Source organism: Talpa occidentalis, unplaced genomic scaffold, assembly GCF_014898055.3.
Source record: "Talpa occidentalis isolate TD23 unplaced genomic scaffold, MPIMG_talOcc4v2.1 talOcc4.9, whole genome shotgun sequence".
In the NCBI taxonomy this organism is placed as follows: Eukaryota; Metazoa; Chordata; class Mammalia; order Eulipotyphla; family Talpidae; genus Talpa; species Talpa occidentalis.
The window spans coordinates 50,749,370-50,768,156 of NW_023605305.1; the positions used below are offsets into that span (position 1 = coordinate 50,749,370).

At 34.4% G+C, this 18,787-nt stretch overlaps 2 protein-coding genes across 4 annotated transcripts in view; one reads left to right on the forward strand and one right to left on the reverse strand.

Moving 5' to 3' along the window:
* Window positions 1-693: 693 nt before the first annotated feature.
* Window positions 694-8,979, reverse strand: FPGT (fucose-1-phosphate guanylyltransferase). Of its 2 annotated transcripts, none has more exons than XM_037498574.2 (4): window positions 8,827-8,979; window positions 7,481-7,648; window positions 6,187-6,279; window positions 694-3,490 (listed from the first exon to the last, which is right to left on the reverse strand). In XM_037498574.2, the coding sequence occupies exons 1-4, from the start codon at window positions 8,906-8,908 to the stop codon at window positions 2,052-2,054; spliced, it is 1,782 nt and encodes a 593-aa protein (XP_037354471.1). In that variant the 5' UTR covers window positions 8,909-8,979; the 3' UTR covers window positions 694-2,051. The 2 variants fall into 2 exon arrangements, with proteins under 2 accessions (XP_037354471.1, XP_037354472.1); XM_037498575.2 differs by having other exon boundaries at window positions 2,461-2,673.
* A 71-nt stretch (window positions 8,980-9,050) lies between these two features.
* Window positions 9,051-18,787, forward strand: part of LRRIQ3 (leucine rich repeats and IQ motif containing 3) — an 81,196-nt gene continuing 71,459 nt past the window's right edge. For both annotated transcript variants that reach the window (XM_037500350.2, XM_054691269.1), the window contains exons 1-2: window positions 9,051-9,203; window positions 11,628-11,876. In XM_037500350.2, coding sequence (XP_037356247.1) covers window positions 11,628-11,876 — 249 coding nt within the window. In that variant the 5' untranslated portion in view covers window positions 9,051-9,203. The remainder of the gene's footprint in view (window positions 9,204-11,627; window positions 11,877-18,787) is intronic.

Sequence of the window (18,787 nt, forward strand, 5' to 3'; positions counted from 1 at the left end):
CCTTGTGCGGGATGGTAAAATGGTGCCCACCAATTTGTCTGAAATCTTCCACTGACCTTGAAGGGAAATCAGCTACCTCCTGCAGACATGTGATTAAACTGAGGCAAAAATGAATTTGAATTTTGTTAAGTAGTAAAGCATCAGCCTCAAGACCGGAACAGGTAACAGTTGTTCATAGCTTGGAGGAAAAGCTGGACAGTGGTGTGTTGGCGGGGATGGGATAGCATGCCTAGAAAATGCAGCTTTACCAATACTTTTGATTGCACAGGAGAGAGTTACAGGTAGAAATACACAGAGACAACTCTTGATTTGAAAAGTCCTTTAGATAAATTTGACTCAAAATGTGGAGTTTTAGAAAGTCTTGACTATATTCCAGTATTTCACTTTTTTCTTCTTTTATATGTTTATGCAAGAGGGCCAAATTACAAAGACTATAATGAAGTATATTTAAATAGCTCTCCAGGGCCTCCCCTGGTGGCACAGCAGTTGAGCGCTGGGCTGGCAGCGCTGGTTCGTTCCCTGGGCACCGGTGAGTGTCCCACAAAAAAAAAAAAAAAAAAAAGTTTAAATAGCTCTCCAATGAAATAATACTAAAGCCTCAAGTAACAAAGAAAGCATTGTGGCATGTTTCATTGGTAGTATTTTCTCTTAGTGAAATATAAAATAATAGTGATTCTTAATAAGTGATGACACTTAAGATTAGGTGAAATACAGTGAACATTTAATGTATGACAAACATACAATATCCTCTGAAAGCTCTGCAAGTAAATCAGCAAATATTAAACAGTTACCATATATCTTTATTTTCTCTTTGGGAAGAATCTCAAAAAAGAAAAAACAATACAAATATCTTGTAATCTAGGGTTACAGAGAAGTCACTTCTGGTTGAATAATTTAATAATTATTAACATGTTAATGCTAATAGTTTAATAATTAACATGTTAATGTTAATAATTTGATAATTGTTAACATGTTAATATATAAGGTAGAATAGACCAGTTCTTCAATTTTTTAATGTTAAAACAAAATTCTATCAAATCTTTTCTTTATTAGTTTGATATGAAGGCATTTTACGTATATATTTGTCATCATAGAAACATAACTTGGGATTCCAATCAATCTTTATTTTCTTGTAATTATTTATCATCTGGGTTTCTTCATTCTATTATTCTGCATCTGTTTGGCTGCCTACCTTATAGTCAATTATTACTTCTTAGTATCACACTAGTGCGTGGACAGAAAATAAGAAATGGAAAACCAAATCAGTCCATCTGGTAATTTAAGTTTTGTTAAAAAGATTAATGATAAGATGAAATTACTTTCCAAAATGCAGTTAAATCATTATCAGAAAATATACCTAACATCTTATTCATACAAAAAGAATATCTGAAAGTACACAAACGTATGTTAAAGTTTACAAGGACAAAACAACAGATACATCCTTGTTTCATTTTCATAAAATCAATAAATGAGACTTATCAATTTCAGAGCTGTTTGTATCATTTATTACTTAATCAAAATATTTTGAGCACTAATTTAATCTGAATCTGCCAGCTATGAATTTGTTTTGGAAAGTATTATTTTTTTGTACCTAAAGTATTCCTACAGTGTCTGAAGACCCTATAGTGTGCCTTTTAATTAATTCATCAGAATAGGACTGTTTGCAAGAATGGCCAATAAATAATTTGAACTTAATAGTAACCAAAGCCCACAATGGAAAAACTCTAAAAGTATGTTTATAAAATTACCTTAAAAAAAAAACCCAACTATTATCATAGTATGTGAAAAACAATGCTCACCAATCCATATTTAAGTAGTAAAATTAAGAGTGGTAAATATTTTTTAAAACTCTCTTTTGTTCTTAATCTTGAAATATTGATTCATCAAAAGTGCTACTAATGTTAAATTACAGCAATGATAATATATTTTTTACTAATTCACTTCCATGAAAATCCCACCCCCCCCAAAAAAAACCCTACAGAAAACTCCTATATTTACAACATTGATCAAACAAGAAAGGCAATATATATAATATTTACAATGTCTCTAAATTACACTGCTTTATTCAAAGAAATTTCTAAAAAAACTTGCTCCCTGTAAGTCATCATGTCTTCTACATCTTTGTAGACAAGCATCTCTTCAATGGACAACAGCTTGTAGTTATTCAGGCTGAATGTTGATTTGTTCTTTACAGCATTTAACATCTTTAGCGATGTTGTAACTGAATCACTCAAAGAAGAACAAACTGGGAAAATGCGAGCAGTCCACAAACTCAAACATGTCTTGTTTCCAGAGAATAGTTCTTCTGTAACTTTCAGATTCCAAGAATCTAAGCATGACAGGAAACATACTCCAAAGAATTGAAGTAACTTTATATCTGACAATGTTTTAACATTTTTTTTCAAGTTGTCTTGCACTCCAAATGTCATAGTTGAATACTTTAAGTGTCCATTCATCTTTAAGCTTAAGGAACACATAAAAGAATATGCAGGCAGAACAGCTGGTGTTATGATAGATGAACCACTAATAATGCAGTTTTCCCCAACTGAAACATCAGGCCCCAATCTGGAATACTCCACAACTGAGCCAGGTGCCACAGAACATTTTGAATCCAGTATACTTTGAATGATACAGGATGTGTTACCAGAGCATTCTGGTATTGTTGGAAAGATGCTAAAAGCAATGGACTGTAAGCCAAGTTCTGCCTTCAAACTGCTATCTGAAGTAAAATGAAACAGATATTCTTCAGTTGTTCCAATGTGATAAAACTTGGAGCTATTAAGAACAACAACATTTAGAGATGTTCCTTTGAGAAGATGAAATATCCTCTGCCTCATATCTACCAATTCTGACTCTTCTTTAGTGACATTTGATGTATTTGTGGTGTACTCCACAGTTGCGCCAGGTCCTAGAGCCTGAAGAAAGTCCCCATAGGCATCTATTTCACAGTTTAGCATGCCTATCTCTTCATAAAAAACAAGTAACTTTCTTGCTGATTTGTAATCCATGTAAAATAGGCTATCAGTATACACATATTCTAGGTCTGGTTTAAGAGATGGAGAGTCACCCCCAGCAAGGTGCTGTTGAAAAAATTTTCTACGTCTACATACAGCATGAAACTGATGCATTTTTTCTATACTGGGCTTATGAAGGAAACGATGGCAAGACCTGTATTCAAGGTCTTTATATTCTAAATCGTTAAAAGGTTCTAAGACAAAGACTCCATGTGTGGTACCTACAGTCAAACTAGAAGGATGAGCTAAAGCAGTAAAGCCAGGTTTATCAAACCTAATAAATTCAGATTCCCCAAGACTATAAAGTTCAATATCATCTGCACAGGTAACCAGAATTCCAGGATTCATATGTGAGGGGAAATCAATGTACATGGCTAGTTTTAATTCCAACATTTGAAAAATGGGATTACCTAAAGGTAAAGCAGTGAAAATTTTCCCCAGAGCACTTGCACTAGGAAGGCGTTGACTGTAGCCACCTATAAATTTAAAAAAACCCAAAAAAACAGCATTAAAATATTTATAAGGTTGTTTATTAAGATTTTTAAAATCCAAGGCCATTAGTTACAACTCAATTTGTTCATAAAGATACTCAAAATATATAATAAATTACCATAACTCAGAAAAGAATAATAAATTCCAGATTACAAGTTTCAAGAACAATCCTTCTATAGTCATTTGATACAATGTAGTTTTTAAAGATTTCTGATTAGGAAAGAATTGTAATATACTTTAGAGTGTGTAAGTTGTTTTGAATCAACTGTATGACTAGAAAAAAGGGCCACAGGCTAAAAATGATCTCATATCTATACTTTAAACAATAAGTTCCAACATTGCTTAAACTTTTACATTAAGAATCCACTTCAGGGCCTCCCTGGTGGAGCAGTAGTTAATATCACAGTCCTATGAAGCTATCACAGTGCTATGAAGCTGTGACTATGAAGCTAGTCACAGCCAGTGCAGGATGAGTTTGATCCTCTCCCAGGGAGCTAACCCACATGGTGTGGCAGACTGCTCCTGTCTATCCCACTGCACCCATCAGCAGTATATTTCAGTAGATCCTTCTTTTCTATTCCCCACTCTGTCTCTGGAGAATCCTCTCACCCCCTGCACCCCTTACCCAAACCCCAGCTCTTATATGCATAAATAAATAAATCTTTAAAAACCCCACTTCATAGGAATTCTTAATGTAATGCATTAATACACCAATTCTAAAAATATAATTATCTATTAAACATTCATTTCCAGATGCAGTCTTTTCTCAAGTGATTACATATACTTAAAGGAAGTAAAGGAACATTTATTTAAAAGCATTTTAAAATTTATACTTTTTAATTTAGACAGGCTTTTCCTTCTATAAGATGAGCCTTGAATTTCTTAATTCATTTCTTTAAATTTTTGTTCATATAAGTATATTAAATAGCTTACATCATTTTTATGTAACTAATAATACCATGAAGCTGCTTTGCATAGTAGAAAGAGTTGGATAAAAATGTGTTTAAATTCTGGTTCACCACTTTTTAATTTTATCTTTGGCTTTACTCCAATTCAGCAACATAGAATGCTACTTGCTTTATCATATTTTATGAGATAAATAAAACATATAAACCACTTGGCAAATAATACATCTTTAAATAAGAGCTAGTGCTTTCTACCCTTTTTCTTTTCCAATGATAGATAGTAAGAAAGACTATATTAAAAGAATTACCAATTTCTTACATCAGATGGAGAAAGACAAATACTCTGTGATTTCATTCATATGTAGAAGAAAGCAAAAGAACAAAAAACCTTCATCTGGTTAGCAAAGAAGAAGGAAGGTGAGGTGAAACCAGTACAGAGGATCAATTTTATGGTGGTGGATAGATCATGATATGATGATTATAATGTAGTATATACAGATGTCAAAATATAGCACTGTACCCTGAAAACTTATATAGTAATATTAACCAATGCTTTTCAATCCATTTTTTAAATTACCTATGTCTAACTATATTTTCTAGTGTCTAATTTTTACTAAATTGGTATAAAATAATACTTGTGCTGGAACAAAACGATGTATTTGAATATTTTCATTTTTTTAGCCTTAAAATCAGAACTGGGATGCTTTATTTGATACCTTTACAAAGAATCATTGTCCTATATATAAATCATAAGAAATGGAAAGTGGCTTGGAAGACGTGTAGGAATGGTTCTAAAATACCCACCTCTGGGCTTAAGCTAGTCCATTACAAAGTTTTTATCAGCCCTTAGTATATACAGAAAAATATAGGGGAAAACCCCCGAGTTTTTCAAGTAATGAAAAACTGCAAATGACTAAATTTCTCCAATTAAAAATCTATCCTTTATTCTGCAATTACCTCTCCTATTTTTTTAAAATTTAAAATGTCCTCTTTGTGAGTGATTTTCCCTGTAACATACTTTCTTGTCAATTCCATGTTTTAGCCACCATCTTTCTTTTTGTTTTTAAACTCTTTTTGAAGATTGTAGCCCAGGGCCTCCCTGGTGGTGCAAGGGGTTAAGCACCACACTATGAAGCAATCGCAGCCTCTGCAGCACGAGTTCAATCCCAGCCAGACATGGAGAAACTCACATGGAGAGGCAGACCTCTCCTATCTTGCCCACTGCTCCCCTCAGCAGGGTACTGTTCCCTGATCTGTCTCTGGTGAATCCTCTCACCCCCTTCATCTCTGGCCTGTACCCCAGCTCTTTTATGCATAAATAAATAAATCTTTTTTTAAAAAAAATAAAGATTGTAGCCCAAAATCAGATAAAATGCATGACAGAAGATTTTGGCAAGTCTGGCAATCACAATGGCAAATGAGACTCTCTTATATATCAAGAAACTCTTTTAAAGTATTGAAAATTGTTCATATTTTGGTGAGTTTATTACAATGAAGTTATTTGCTATATAAATACCAGAAATAATATCCACGAAAAGTGAGGAAACTACAATCTTAAGGATAAATTTTGTAAAAAGCATTATGCTGCTAATAACAACAAAAACACACAAGAAAAAAAAAAAAACCATGAAATATTTGTTTTCAAAGCAGAAAAACTTCAAAAAATGAGAAAAAGGTGGCAAGGAAAGTATTTGCAGGGGAGAAAAAAAAGTCCCTAAGATAGCAAAGGTAAAATACTAAAAAGATAATATAAATTAGTAAAGTTATAATTATACCTGAGTGAATTAACAGGATGGTGAAAGAATTCCATTTATCTCCATATAATTTCTCCAAACATCGAAGGGCACAAAGGGTTGATCCTCCATTTCCTTAAAAATATAGTTAAAAAGCACAATTTCATAGATGCTTACTAAAACTTTATAATATGGCAATTTATGTATTTTTAAGAAATAAGAAGACAGAAAACTAAGGTATGGGGTAAAAATCAAATTAAATATATATTTTCACAGCAATTAAATAATTAGTAATGAAACCTAGCGATCAGCCTTCACTAAAAAATGATGAGTTTTATCTTCTCCTATAAATTGCATTAAACAAAAACAAATGAACAAACAAATAAATAAATAAATAAAAACATGCCTCTATTAAAAAAAAAAAAAAAAAAAAAAAAAAGAAAAGACTGGGGGCCTCCCTGGTGGCACAGGCAGTTGAGCGCCGCACTGTGAAGCTGTTCGCAGCCTCTGCAACATGGGTTCGACCCCGGCCGGCCGTGAGGGTCTCACATGGCACGGCAGACCTCTCCTGTCTCGCCCGCTGCTCCCCTCAGCAGTGTTTTCAGTCAGTCTGCCTGTTCTGCTCCCTGCTCTGTCTCTGGTGAACCCTCTCACCCTCCCTTGCCTCTGGCCTGTACCCCAGCTCTTGTATAAAAATAAATAAATCTTTAAAAAAAAATATGAAGAAAAGACAAATTAGGTAATTTGCAACACTAGAAGACTTAATACAAATTCACTAGAATTTACAAGTTGCAAACCCATTTAAATAATTCTCCCATTTGGCATAATCAAATATGAGTTAAGATTTCCTTTTACAGAAGTTCTTTAGAACTTGATTTTCTAAAAAACACCTTAAATTTAACTCCTATTTGACCTGAGGGTAAATTATTAAACTTCCTGTACCTCAGATTCTCATTTAAATAATGAGAATAATAGAAATACTGACTGCATAGTTGCACAGATTAAAAAAAAAAAGGTTAATTAGAATAATGACAATGTCAGAGAGAAACTATATCTGTATTCACCATCTGAGTAAGCTTTTTAAAAGTAACATAATTCTCTTTTAAATAAGACAACATTCTGGACATTTTTTCATGGTATGTCACAATGTGGAAAAACAATTGCTATACCTTTTATCTTTTTAAAAAAAAACAGTGAATTTACATTAAAATGTCAAAGTTTTTAAAGGCTATGGGTTAAAGACATACAGCTTTTAAACTGTAAGTCACAAGAAAGTTTTTCTTCAACAATTATTTTGTCCAGAACCTAAGCTATAAATATGAACATAAATCCATACCAATTTTGGCTCCAGCAGGATCAACGAAAACATGATATTGAACTCCAAGGGGTAACTCCTTTTTTTTCAGCTTTTCTGATAGCTGTTGGTTATAAGCAAGCTCCTGTTTTATATCAGCTGCTGTTATTGCAACAATGTCCCAGAATTCTCCTGCTGCCACGTGTTTACCTAATCAGGGGGAAAAGGAAATGATAAATATGAAAATTCTCTAGCTGTTACATGTTTACCTATTTAAAAAGAAGAAAAAAGAGGTAATATCACATTTTTTTGAGAATTATTGATAATTAGTGGCTAGTGTGATTTTAAATGGTTCTAATGAGGACTGGTTACTAATTCTTTTTTTCTCTTTTCTACATTACCTGCTCCTTTTACAGTAAAAACATTAGATATTCTGAAAGATATGTTTCTTGATTGACATGCCAGTTTTATCTCAATTCATAAATGAGAAGACAAAAGAATAAATGAATCTTGATTTGAAAATCAATTATTTATCAGAATCACTTCGATTTTTGGCTAAGAAAGCTTCAACATGAGGATCCTTGCCTACAGTGTTGCTATCTATAAATGTGGTTATTTTTCATTAATTTAAAATGAGAGAAACAAATTTACAAAGGCTATTGGAGTATGACACAAAATTCTGGATATAAGAAAAGTTCTCCCTGATAAAGTCATTAAGAGGAAGACTGGGATTGGTAGGGATTTTCATGTTCTTATTAAAAATATACACAGAGATTTTAATTAATTAACAAACAGGACCGGTCAGCGAGAATCTAAAATCCTGAATATTTTACTGTTATCCAAGAATTACTCCTCTATCTCTAAAGTAACTTCATCAAAATATAACCAATTTTATTAGACAACTGTAGAAGGAATGACAGGTGGAATAAACTTTAATTTTTTAATACAAACTTTTCCCTTTTCATTTTCAACAATTCCTACATGTTTTGTTATTTTACTCAGTCGTGGAATACAATGGTGACGTAAGTGGGGGTGGCAGAAGGTTGTAATCAATCTATTTGTGTAGGTCAAAATACTATGCTTTAGATCTTTCCGATTTCTTTAAAATAACCTTTGTTAATGAGCTAACCAAATGCAAAACTTGAATTTTTATCTTCATTTTTTCCTTCTACTTCCTCCTTTTACCATATTTATATAAAGCTTATATGTTACTGAGAATAAGGTCAAAGAAAGAAATGACAGTGGCAAACCCCCCCCCCAGGGTCCTGGGCCTGCAGGGTCCTGGGCCTGCAGGTGAGAAGCAGGTAGGAAGTGACAGCCAAATCGCCAAGCTCGTAAAGCACCCTCCCTCTCACTGTTCTGGAGATCTGGGGTTCTTTCTTTGGTACCTCTCAACTCAGAAAACCTTCGCAACTTTCGCTGGGTGGCTTCTCGGAGAGATTTGTCTGAAAGCGAACTTGCAGCAGCCATAACCCTACTTTCCACAGGCGGAGAGGAGACTTCCAGGTAGTCTGCGCTGCAGCATTGCGCGCATGCGCCTGGAGGGTTATCCGGCTCTGAGTCCGGTTACGCCTCCGCCACGCCCCTTACTACGTCACTCACGTAGCCCCGCCCCCGAAGCGCTCTCCCTGGGAAAACCGTGATGGGCTGAGCGTGGAGTATTGCTGCGTTTCCTTAGCAACGGTTTTGAAGCAGCTGAAAACCTAGCGATTTGGGGGACTTTGCCTGATCCCAAGTCTTAAGAACTTAAAGCCCGGTTGACCCGGTGAGTGTCTCAGATTGGGCCACAGAATTGCTAGAATTGACACACGAAGGGGAAGAGGAAAGTAAAGCGATTTATCCTTCTGATTTGTGGTTTGTCCAAATAACCTATAGGCAGTAAATGATTCCCCCAATATCATTTGAAGCTGTCTTCCTCTAACCCCAGGTCCAGAAACAGTCTGAGCATTTAAAATCATGAAAACCTTATATTTGTGGCTTTTTTGCCCTAGCAGTTCCTAGAGAGTAATCCTGTCCAGCCCTTTCAGTTTTGAATTTAATTCATAGGTTTTTGGAAGTTGTATAAAATTAAATCCACATTTGTGGCGTTTTGATTGCGTCTGTGACTCCTTTTTGTACGTGCACATTAACCTAGAACTTGTAATAACTTTCCCAGGACTTAGTCTCTAGCTTATAGATGTGTTTTGTAGTATCTAGGTATTATTTCTCTTTTAAAGCACTTCGTTTAAGATGGGTTTTACAACTAATCTTTACACTTGAGATCTACAGTACAGAGAGAATAGTGACCTAGTCTCATAACTGGTAAGTAGTAGAAGATTGAAAGAAGATATTTCAATCCCAAGACTCAGAAAGAAATGGTTCCACAACATACAGTTTGATTTATTTGAAAAGTCTGCATCTGGAACATAGGCTTTCAAGGGACTATAAGCTTTTGTCTTAACCTTTAGTCTTTTCTTTTAAAGACTTGACCCTGTTATTTAATTTTCTACTTACAGAGGAAACATTTGAGTGAATAGGAATATTACTTTTTCATAGTTTTGTAGCTTAAAAGTTTCCTTGTTAGTAAAAGCAAATGTTCTTATAAGGAAAATTTTGAAAATACAGAAGACCTGAAAGTCAATAAATGGTCTAAATTCACCAATTAAAACAGATTGTCAGAGGAGATTAAAAAAATAAAAAGATCCAACTATATGTTGTCTATAAGGACAGAATGAGGTGTGAGTAAACAAAACAGAAAGTAGCAAGAGAGGGCAAAGCAGGAACAATGCACAGAGAGAGGGCCTTGTTTTTCACTGAGAGAAGCAAAGTCCTCGGTAGGGTTTTGATGTGACTTCCCTTATATTAAAAAAATCACACAGAAATGTGATAATAGATGATAGTGGAATGTAAGTCAAAGATGACTGCCTGAAGAATAGAGCAAGGTGGATTTCTTATAGATAAGACATGTTGTTCGTTCTTTGGATAGCAAATAATATTCAGTTAAGGAATTTGGTATTTTTTTAAATTAAGGTTGTTTATATACTGACCAATACATTCTATTGATGGTCAGTATTATTGCTACAGAGAACATAAATATAAAATAGAGTAGGCAGTTTTGCTTGCCCCTCTCCCTGCTCTGTAACAGACCCTCAGAACACTTGAGCTCATGCATTCTCTTCTAAACAAATACTGGGTTAACAGTCTTTTATGAAAACTGAAATTCCCCACAGTAAGGGAAGTTTCTTATATTTGAAAAATACCATATGCAATTGTGTGAAAAACTTTTATTCATGTTCTAGATAAATTTTGAACTAATTTTGAACTAAAAGAATTCTAGATCTTAAATGACTATAAAAATAATGTGATAACAAAGATCTCTTTAAAAACCAAATATTTATAACAGTTGAAGTCCTGTATTGTTCCTTAATATCTAGCTGCATTTCTCTCAAAAGTTACCACTTTTCTGACTTGGGGGTTCATCATTCAATGCACTTCATTTTTTTACAAATTTTTGGAGAGTTTTTACTTTTTTAAAAAAATTATTTATTTATTTATTTATTTATACAAGCACTGGGTACAGTCAGAAGAATGGGAGGGTGAGAGAATTCACCAGAGCCAGAGCGGGGAGCAGAGCAGGCAGAAGGACTGAAGTACACTGCTGAGGGGAGCAGCGGGCGGCAGGAGAGGTCTGCGCACCATGTGGGACCCTCCTCCGGTGGCCGGGGAGCAGCCGGGGATCGAACCGGCACTGCAGATGCTGCGGGCAGCTTCCTCAACCCAGCGCTCAACCGCTGTGCCAAGGGGAGGCCCTCAATGCACTTCTTAACAGTTATCTTTTAATCACACTTACTATGCAAGCTATAATGAGGTATTGTTTTCTTTGTTTTACTTGACTTGCCTGGAGGTTATATTTTTATCTCAGCTATTTCACTGAATTCCATGGTCTATAAGTATTAGGAAAAAGGAAGTTTGTCATTTTCTTACTGATTAGTTAATTGATGAGAACAGTGATAACATTTTTCAATTGTAATTATATAATGTTTAAACAGTTGAGATGATCTTGGTCAGAGGTTTTATGGAAATTCGATTTTTTAATTTTAATACTTCACCTTTTTTATTCTGAATATGTATTAGCAAATATATTGTTTTTACATAGTATTGTTTGTTGATGTTGAAAAAATTATTGAAAGCAAGTTCCTGTTTTTCCTAGATGTTTCATGGAACAATCACAAAAGAGCTAACCAGTCATGAAGAATGGCGTCATTATAATGAAAACATTATAGAAGATCAGAAAGATTTTGTTTTTGTGAAGTTCAATGGCCTTCATTTAAAATCTATGGAAAATCTGCAATCTTTTATATCTCTTAGAGTTTGTATCTTCTCAAACAATTTTATTACAGATATTCACCCACTTCAGGGTTGTATAAAATTAGTGAAACTTGATCTCCATGGAAATCAGGTAAGCAAAAGCCACCTCAGAAATTTGCATATAAATGAAATTAAAATTTAGTAAGTGATTGTATGATTAATTCACTGTCTTTTCCAAATAGCCTTTTATCTAGCATATAAACAGAATTTTAAAAAATAAATTAAAATATTAAATAGGTAAACACATAGTTTTAAATGTAAGCAAAATTTTTAAATCAAAAATTATAAACATTGAGAGATTTGGCTTATTTTACTTCTTGCATCCATAGCTGGATTAATAATAAGTTGTGAGGGCCTCCCCTGGTAGCGCAGCCGTAGAGCGCTGGGCTGCAAGGCTGCCCGCAGCCTCTGCAGCGCCGGTTCGTTCCCTGGCCGCCGGAGAGGGTCCCACCAAAAAAAAAATAAAAATAAGTTGTGACTCCTTAATTATCTTTTTCAAATGATATGTATTTGACATGTATTAGTTTCAGGTGTTCAACATGATGATTTGCTATTTGTACATATTGTGAAATAATCATTATAATATTTCTATGTAACATCCATCAAAACAAATTTACAATCTTTTTTTTGTTATGATGAGAACATTTAGAACCTACTGTCTTAGCAATTTCAAGTATATGGTACATTATTACTAGCTCTTGTCACCATACTATACATTATATTGCCAAATCTTATTTTATAACTGGAAATTCCTATCTTTTGACCATTTATACACACCTCCACCATACCTCTGACAACCAACAATCTGTTCATTATCTATGAGTTTGTTAAGGGTTTAGCATTTTGATACTGTGCAGACATGTGAGATCATCTGATATATGCCTTTGACTTATTTCACTTATTGTAATATATTCAAGTTTTATCCATGTTGACGCAGATAACAAAATTTTCTTCTTTTTAAGGTTGAATAATATTCCAGTGTTTTATGTGTGTGTGTTTGTGTGTGTGTGTATGTATCTGAGACATTTTCTATCCATTTATCCATCAATGAACACTTCTTCCATGTTTTAGCATATTGTAAATAATGCAGCAGTGAATCTGGGCTCTATGTATCTTTTTGAATTAATGTATATACTTCTTTAGCACAAATAACCAGAAACAGAATTGCTGGATCATATGTTAGTTTTTATTTTCAACTTTTTGAGAAACCTCCCTACTTTTTTTCGTAGTGGCTGCTCCAATTTGTTTTTTCACCAGTAGTGAACAAGGATTTCCTCTTTTTTTCATCTTTGCCCAAACTAATTTATCTCTTGTGGAATATAGCTATACTTACAGGTATAAGCAATATCTCATTCTGGTTTTGATTTGCATTTACCTGAATAGTGATATTGAATACCTTTGCATGTATCTGTTAGCTATTTCTGTGTTTTGTTTGCAAAAATGGCTACTTAGATTCTCTGCCCATTTTTAATTGTTTTATTTTCTTGCTTTTGAGTTATATGAATTCTCCATTTATTTTGGATATTAAATTCTTATCAGATATTTGATATGCACATATTTTTCCTACTCTGTAGGTTGGTTGATAATTATATTTTTTATTTTGTTGATAGTTTTTTTTTTCTGTACAAAAGCTTTTAAGTTTGATATGTCTTCCTTACTGATTTTTGCTTATGTTACCTTTATCTTTTGTTGTCAAATCCAAAAAGTGATGCTCAAAACTGATGTCAAGGATGAGATCACTATCAAGTTTTACTGTTTTACCTGTGTCTGTCCAGGTTTCCTAGCACATTTTGTTGAAGAGATTATCCTTTTCTCATTGTATATTCTGGTCCCTTTGCCATAAATTAATTGAACATAAGTTTGGGATAATTTCTATATTCTTTATTTTGTTCCATCGAAATGGTTTTTGTTTTATGCCAATACCATGCTACTTTGATTACTATAGTTTTATAATATAGCTTGAAATCAGGAAATCTGATGGTTCCAGTAATGTTCTTTCTTAAAATTGTTTTGAGTATTCTGGATATTTTGTGGTTCTTTGAACATTTTAGGATTGTTTGTTCTATTTCTGTGAAAAATGACAGAGGAATTTTGTTAAGAATTGTTATTGAATCTTTAAATTGCTTTTGGTGGTATACACATTTTTTTTTTTTTTTTTTTTTATTTATTTTTTTAAATATTAAATTTTATTTTTATATTCCCCCATACAATTGCAAACGCCCCATTCTGACCCCAATCCTTCCCCTCCCGCCCCCCACCCCCAAAAAGTGTCTCTGGTTCATAGTTTTTTGTTGATTTTGATTTTCACTTTCTTATATTCATTTTCCTGGTCCCTTATTTAAGTTTTCTAGATTCCTGCTATGAGTGAGACCATCCGGTATTTTTCTTTTTCTTTTTGGCTTATTTCGCTGAGCATGATCCCTTCCAGTGCCATCCATGTTGCTGCAAATTGCATGTGTTTATCTTTTTTGAATGCTGAGTAATATTCCATGGTATATATGTACCACATCTTCTTGATCCAGTCATCTATTTTTGGGCATTTGGGTTGTTTCCAAAGCTTAGCTATTGTAAACAGTGCTGCTATAAACATAGGAGTGCAGGTGCTCTTTGGAATTGATGTTTCTGTGTCCTTTGGGTAAATACCTAGGAGTGGAATTGCTGGATCATATGGAAGCTCTATGTTTAGTAGGTCCAGAAATCTCCACACAGCTTTCCATAGTGGTTGGACCAGTTTGCACTCCCACCAACAGTGCACAAGAGTTCCTTTTTCTCCACATCCTCGCCAACATTTGTTGTTGCTAGTTTTTTTAATATGTGCCATTCTCACTGGTGTGAGATGGTATCTCATGGTAGTTTTGATTTGCATTTCCCTGATTACAAGTGATGTTGAACATTTTTTCATATGTCTGTTGGCCATTTGCATTTCCTCTTCAGAGAAGTTTCTTTTTAGCTCTTCTGCCCATTTTTTGACTGGATTATTTTCTTTGTTGTTGCTGAGTCTCATCAGCTCTTTGCAGATTTTTGTGATCAGTCCTTTATCATTAGTGTTGGGTGCAAAAATGTTCTCCCAGTTGGTGGGGTTTCTCTTTGTTTTTGTTATTGTCTCTTTTGCTGTGCAGAAGCTCTTTAATTTGATGTAGTCCCAGCTGTTTATCTTTCTCTTCACTATCACTGCTTTGGGTGATGTGTCTGTAAAGATGTCTTTGATGTGCAAATCCCGTAGTGTTTCGCCTATATTTCCTTCTATGTATTTTATGGTTTCAGGTCTTATGTCTAGTTCTTTAATCCATTTTGAGTTGATTTTTGTGTATGGTGTGAGGTAGTGGTCAAGCTTCATTCTTTTGCATGTAGCGACCCAGTTTTCCCAGCACCATTTATTGAACAAACTTTCTTTGCTCCAATGCATAGTCTTCGCTCCTTTGTCAAAGATTAGTTGACCATAAATCTGTGGGTTTATTTCTGGATTTTCTATTCGATTCCATTGGTCTGTATGTCTGTTCTTGTTCCAATACCATGCAGTTTTGATGATTATGGCTTTGTAGTATAGTTTGAAGTCTGGGAGTGTGATGCCTCCATTTCCTTCTTTTTTTTTCAGTAGAGCTTTGGCTATTCGGGGTTTTTGGTGATTCCATATGAATTTCATCAATAATTGTTCTATTTCTTTGAAGAATGCCATTGAGATTTTGATTGGAATAGCATTGAATCTGTATATTGCTTTTGGTAGGATGGCCATTTTAATAATGTTTATTCTTCCAATCCATGAGCAGGGGATGTCTTTCCATTTCTTTGTGTCTTCTTCTATTTCTTTTAACAGTGTTTTATAGTTTTCTTTGTATAGGTCCTTTACCTCTTTTGTTAGATTTATTCCCAAATATTTGATTTTTTTTGTTTCGATAATAAAAGGGGTGGTTTTTTTGATTTCTTCTTCTTCAGATTTATTGTTTGTGTATAGGAAGGCTACTGACTTTTGCGTGTTGATTTTGTATCCTGCCACTTTACTGAATTGATTGATGAGTTGAATTAGTTTTTCTGTGGAGATTTTGGGGTTCTCTATGTATATTATCATATCATCTGCAAATAGTGATAGTTTGACTTCTTCTTTTCCTATTTGGATTCCTTGGATGTCTTTCTCTTGTCTTATTGCTCTGGCTAGGACTTCCAGTATTATATTGAAAAGCAGTGGTGAGAGTGGACGTCCTTGTCTTGTTCCAGATCTTAATGGAATTGCTTTCAGCTTTTCACCATTGAGAATGATACTGGCTGTTGGCTTGTCATAGATGGCCTTTATGATGTTGAGGTATGTTCCTTGTATCCCAAGAATTTCAAGGGCTTTTATCATGAATGGGTGTTGCACTTTGTCGAAAGCTTTCTCAGCATCTATTGATATTATCATATGGTTTTTATATTTCTTTTTGTTGATGTGTTGGATAACGTTGATTGATTTTCGGATGTTAAACCATCCTTGTGCCCCTGGAATGAATCCAACTTGGTCGTGGTGAATTATCTTATGGATACATTGTTGGATTCTGATAGCTAAAATTTTATTGAGGATTTTTGCATCAGTGTTCATTAGGGAGATTGGCCTATAGTTTTCCTTTTTTGTGTTGTCCTTATTCGGTTTTGGTATTAGTGTAATATTGGCTTCATAGAACGTGTTTGGTATTGTCCCTTCCTTCTCAATTTTTTGGAAGAGTTTGTGAAGGATAGGCACTAATTCGTCTCTGAATGTTTGGTAGAATTCATTTGTAAATCCATCAGGTCCTGGGCTTTTGTTTTTGGGGAGGTTTTTAATTACCATTTCAATTTCGCTGCTTGTAATTGGTCTGTTTAGGTGTTCTATTTCTTCTTTATCTAGCTTTGGGTGATTGTAGAGTTGTAGGAATTTGTCCATCTCCTCTAGATTGTTGAACTTGTTTCCATATACTGTTCATAGTAGTTACTGATTATTCTTTTGATTTCTGCTGTGTCCGTTGTGATTTCTCCTCTTTCATTTATGATTCTGTGCATTTGTGCTTTCTCCCTTTTTTCCTTTGTGAGCCTGGCTAGGGGTTTGTCTATTTTATTTATTTTTTCAAAGAACCAGCTCTTGGTTTCATTGATCTTTTGGATTGTTTTTTTAGTTTCAATTTCATTTATTTCTGCTTTGGTTTTTATTATTTCTTTTCTTCTACTGGTTCTGGGGTTTTTTTGTTGTTCTTTTTCTAGATCTTTGAGCTTCGAGATTAGGTTGTTTCTTTGAGTTCTTTCTTGTTTTTTGATGTGAGCTTCTATTGCTATATATTTTCCTCTTATTACTGCTTTTGCTGCATCCCATACATTTAGGATATTGGTGTCCTCCTTGTCATTCAATTCAAAGAATTTTTTAATTTCTTCTTTGATCTCCTCGTTAGTCCAGTGGTCTTCCAGTAGTGTGGCTTTTAATCTCCATGAGGTAGGATAGTTCCTTGCCTTCTTTTTATGATTTATTTCTAGTTTGATGCCTTCGTGGTCAGAAAAGATGGTTGGTATGATTTCAATCTTGGTGTATCTGTTGATGTTTGTCTTGTGCCCCAGTATGTGATCGATCCTGGAGAATGATCCGTGTGCGCTTGAGAAAAATGTGTACTCCGTTTTTTTTGGGTTTAGTGTTCTATAGATGTCTGTTAAGCCCAAATGCTCTAGGTCCTTATTTAGAGCTTTAGTTTCTTTACTTATTTTTTGTCTTGTTGATCTATCCATTGTTGATAGTGGTGTGTTGAAGTCTCCCACTACATATGTGTTTTCTCTGATGTCTGTTTTCAGAGAGGACAACAGTTGTCTGATATATTTTGGTGCTCTTTCGTTTGGTGAGTATATGTTAATGAGTGTTATTTCTTCTTGAAGTATTGTCCCCTTAATCATAATGTAGTGACCATTGGGGTCTCTTTTTATTTTTTTGAGTTTGAAGTCTGTTTTATCTGATATAAGTATAGCTGTTCCTGCTTTCTTTTTTGGCCCATTTGCTTGTAGGATTGTTTTCCATCCTTTGACTTTGAGCCTATTTTTATCTTTTGTAGCTAAATGTGTTTCCTGGAGACAGCAAAAGGTTGGGTTTTGTTTCTTAATCCAGGCTGCAACTCGGTGTCTTTTTATTGAAGAGTTTAGTCCATTTACATTTAGAGTTAATATTGATATGTTAGCATCTGTATTTGCCATTATGTTTGTCTTTCCTTTGATTTTATTTATTTATTCTTTTAATAACTTTTTTTTTTTTTTTGGTCTTCTTTCGTTGTTATTCGTCCCTCTGAGGTTCTGGCTTTAGGATTCCTTGTAGTATTTTTTGGAGTGGGGGTTTAGTCGCAATGAAATTCCGGAGTTTCTCTTTGTCTGGGAAGGTCCATATTCTTTCTTCATGGAGGAAAGAGAGCTTTGCGGGATAGAGTATTCTTGGTTGGCATCTGTTTTCTTGGAGTCTGTTGACTATGTCCCTCCACTCTCTCCTTGCCCGTAGTGTTTCTTCAGAGAAGTCTGATGTCAGCCTGATTGGTTTTCCTTTGAATGTTATCTGTTTCTTCCCTCTTGTCAGCTTCATTATTTTTTCCTTGTCCTGGATTCTTGGGAGCTTTACTATTATGTGTCTTGCTGTGTTTTTCCTTTCGTCGTGGAAGTTTGGTGTTCTTCTTGCTTCTTGTATATCAATTTTCAGCTCCTTCTTCTCATTTGGGAAGTTCTCTTCAATTATATCCATGAATATTTTCTCTGTTCCTACATCTCTCTCCTCTCCTTCTGGAATTCCTATAACTCTTATATTTCCTTTCCTCATGGAGTCAGATAGTTCCCGAAGTCTTTCTTCATTCTTTTTCCTTCGTACTTCTCTTTCCTTTTCTGTTTTGGTTCTTTTTATTTCTGTGTCTTCAAGATTACTTATTCGTTCTTCCATTTCATCTATTCTGCTTTCATTGCTTTTCCCAGAGTTCTTTAGTTCCTCCATTAATTCTTTGATCTCCTGCATTTCTCTTACTTCCCTCTTTAGGGACTCAATTT

Coding starts and splice junctions, on each gene's coding strand:
- FPGT (XM_037498574.2), bottom strand. CDS start 8,908: ATGGCTGCTGCAAGTTCGCTTTCAGACAAATCTCTCCGAGAAGCCACC. Junction 7,649..8,826: donor AAGGTTTTCTGAGTTGAGAG/GTACCAAAGAAA, acceptor CCCCCTGATTAG/GTAAACACGTGGCAGCAGGA. Junction 6,280..7,480: donor TCCTGCTGGAGCCAAAATTG/GTATGGATTTAT, acceptor TATATTTTTAAG/GAAATGGAGGATCAACCCTT.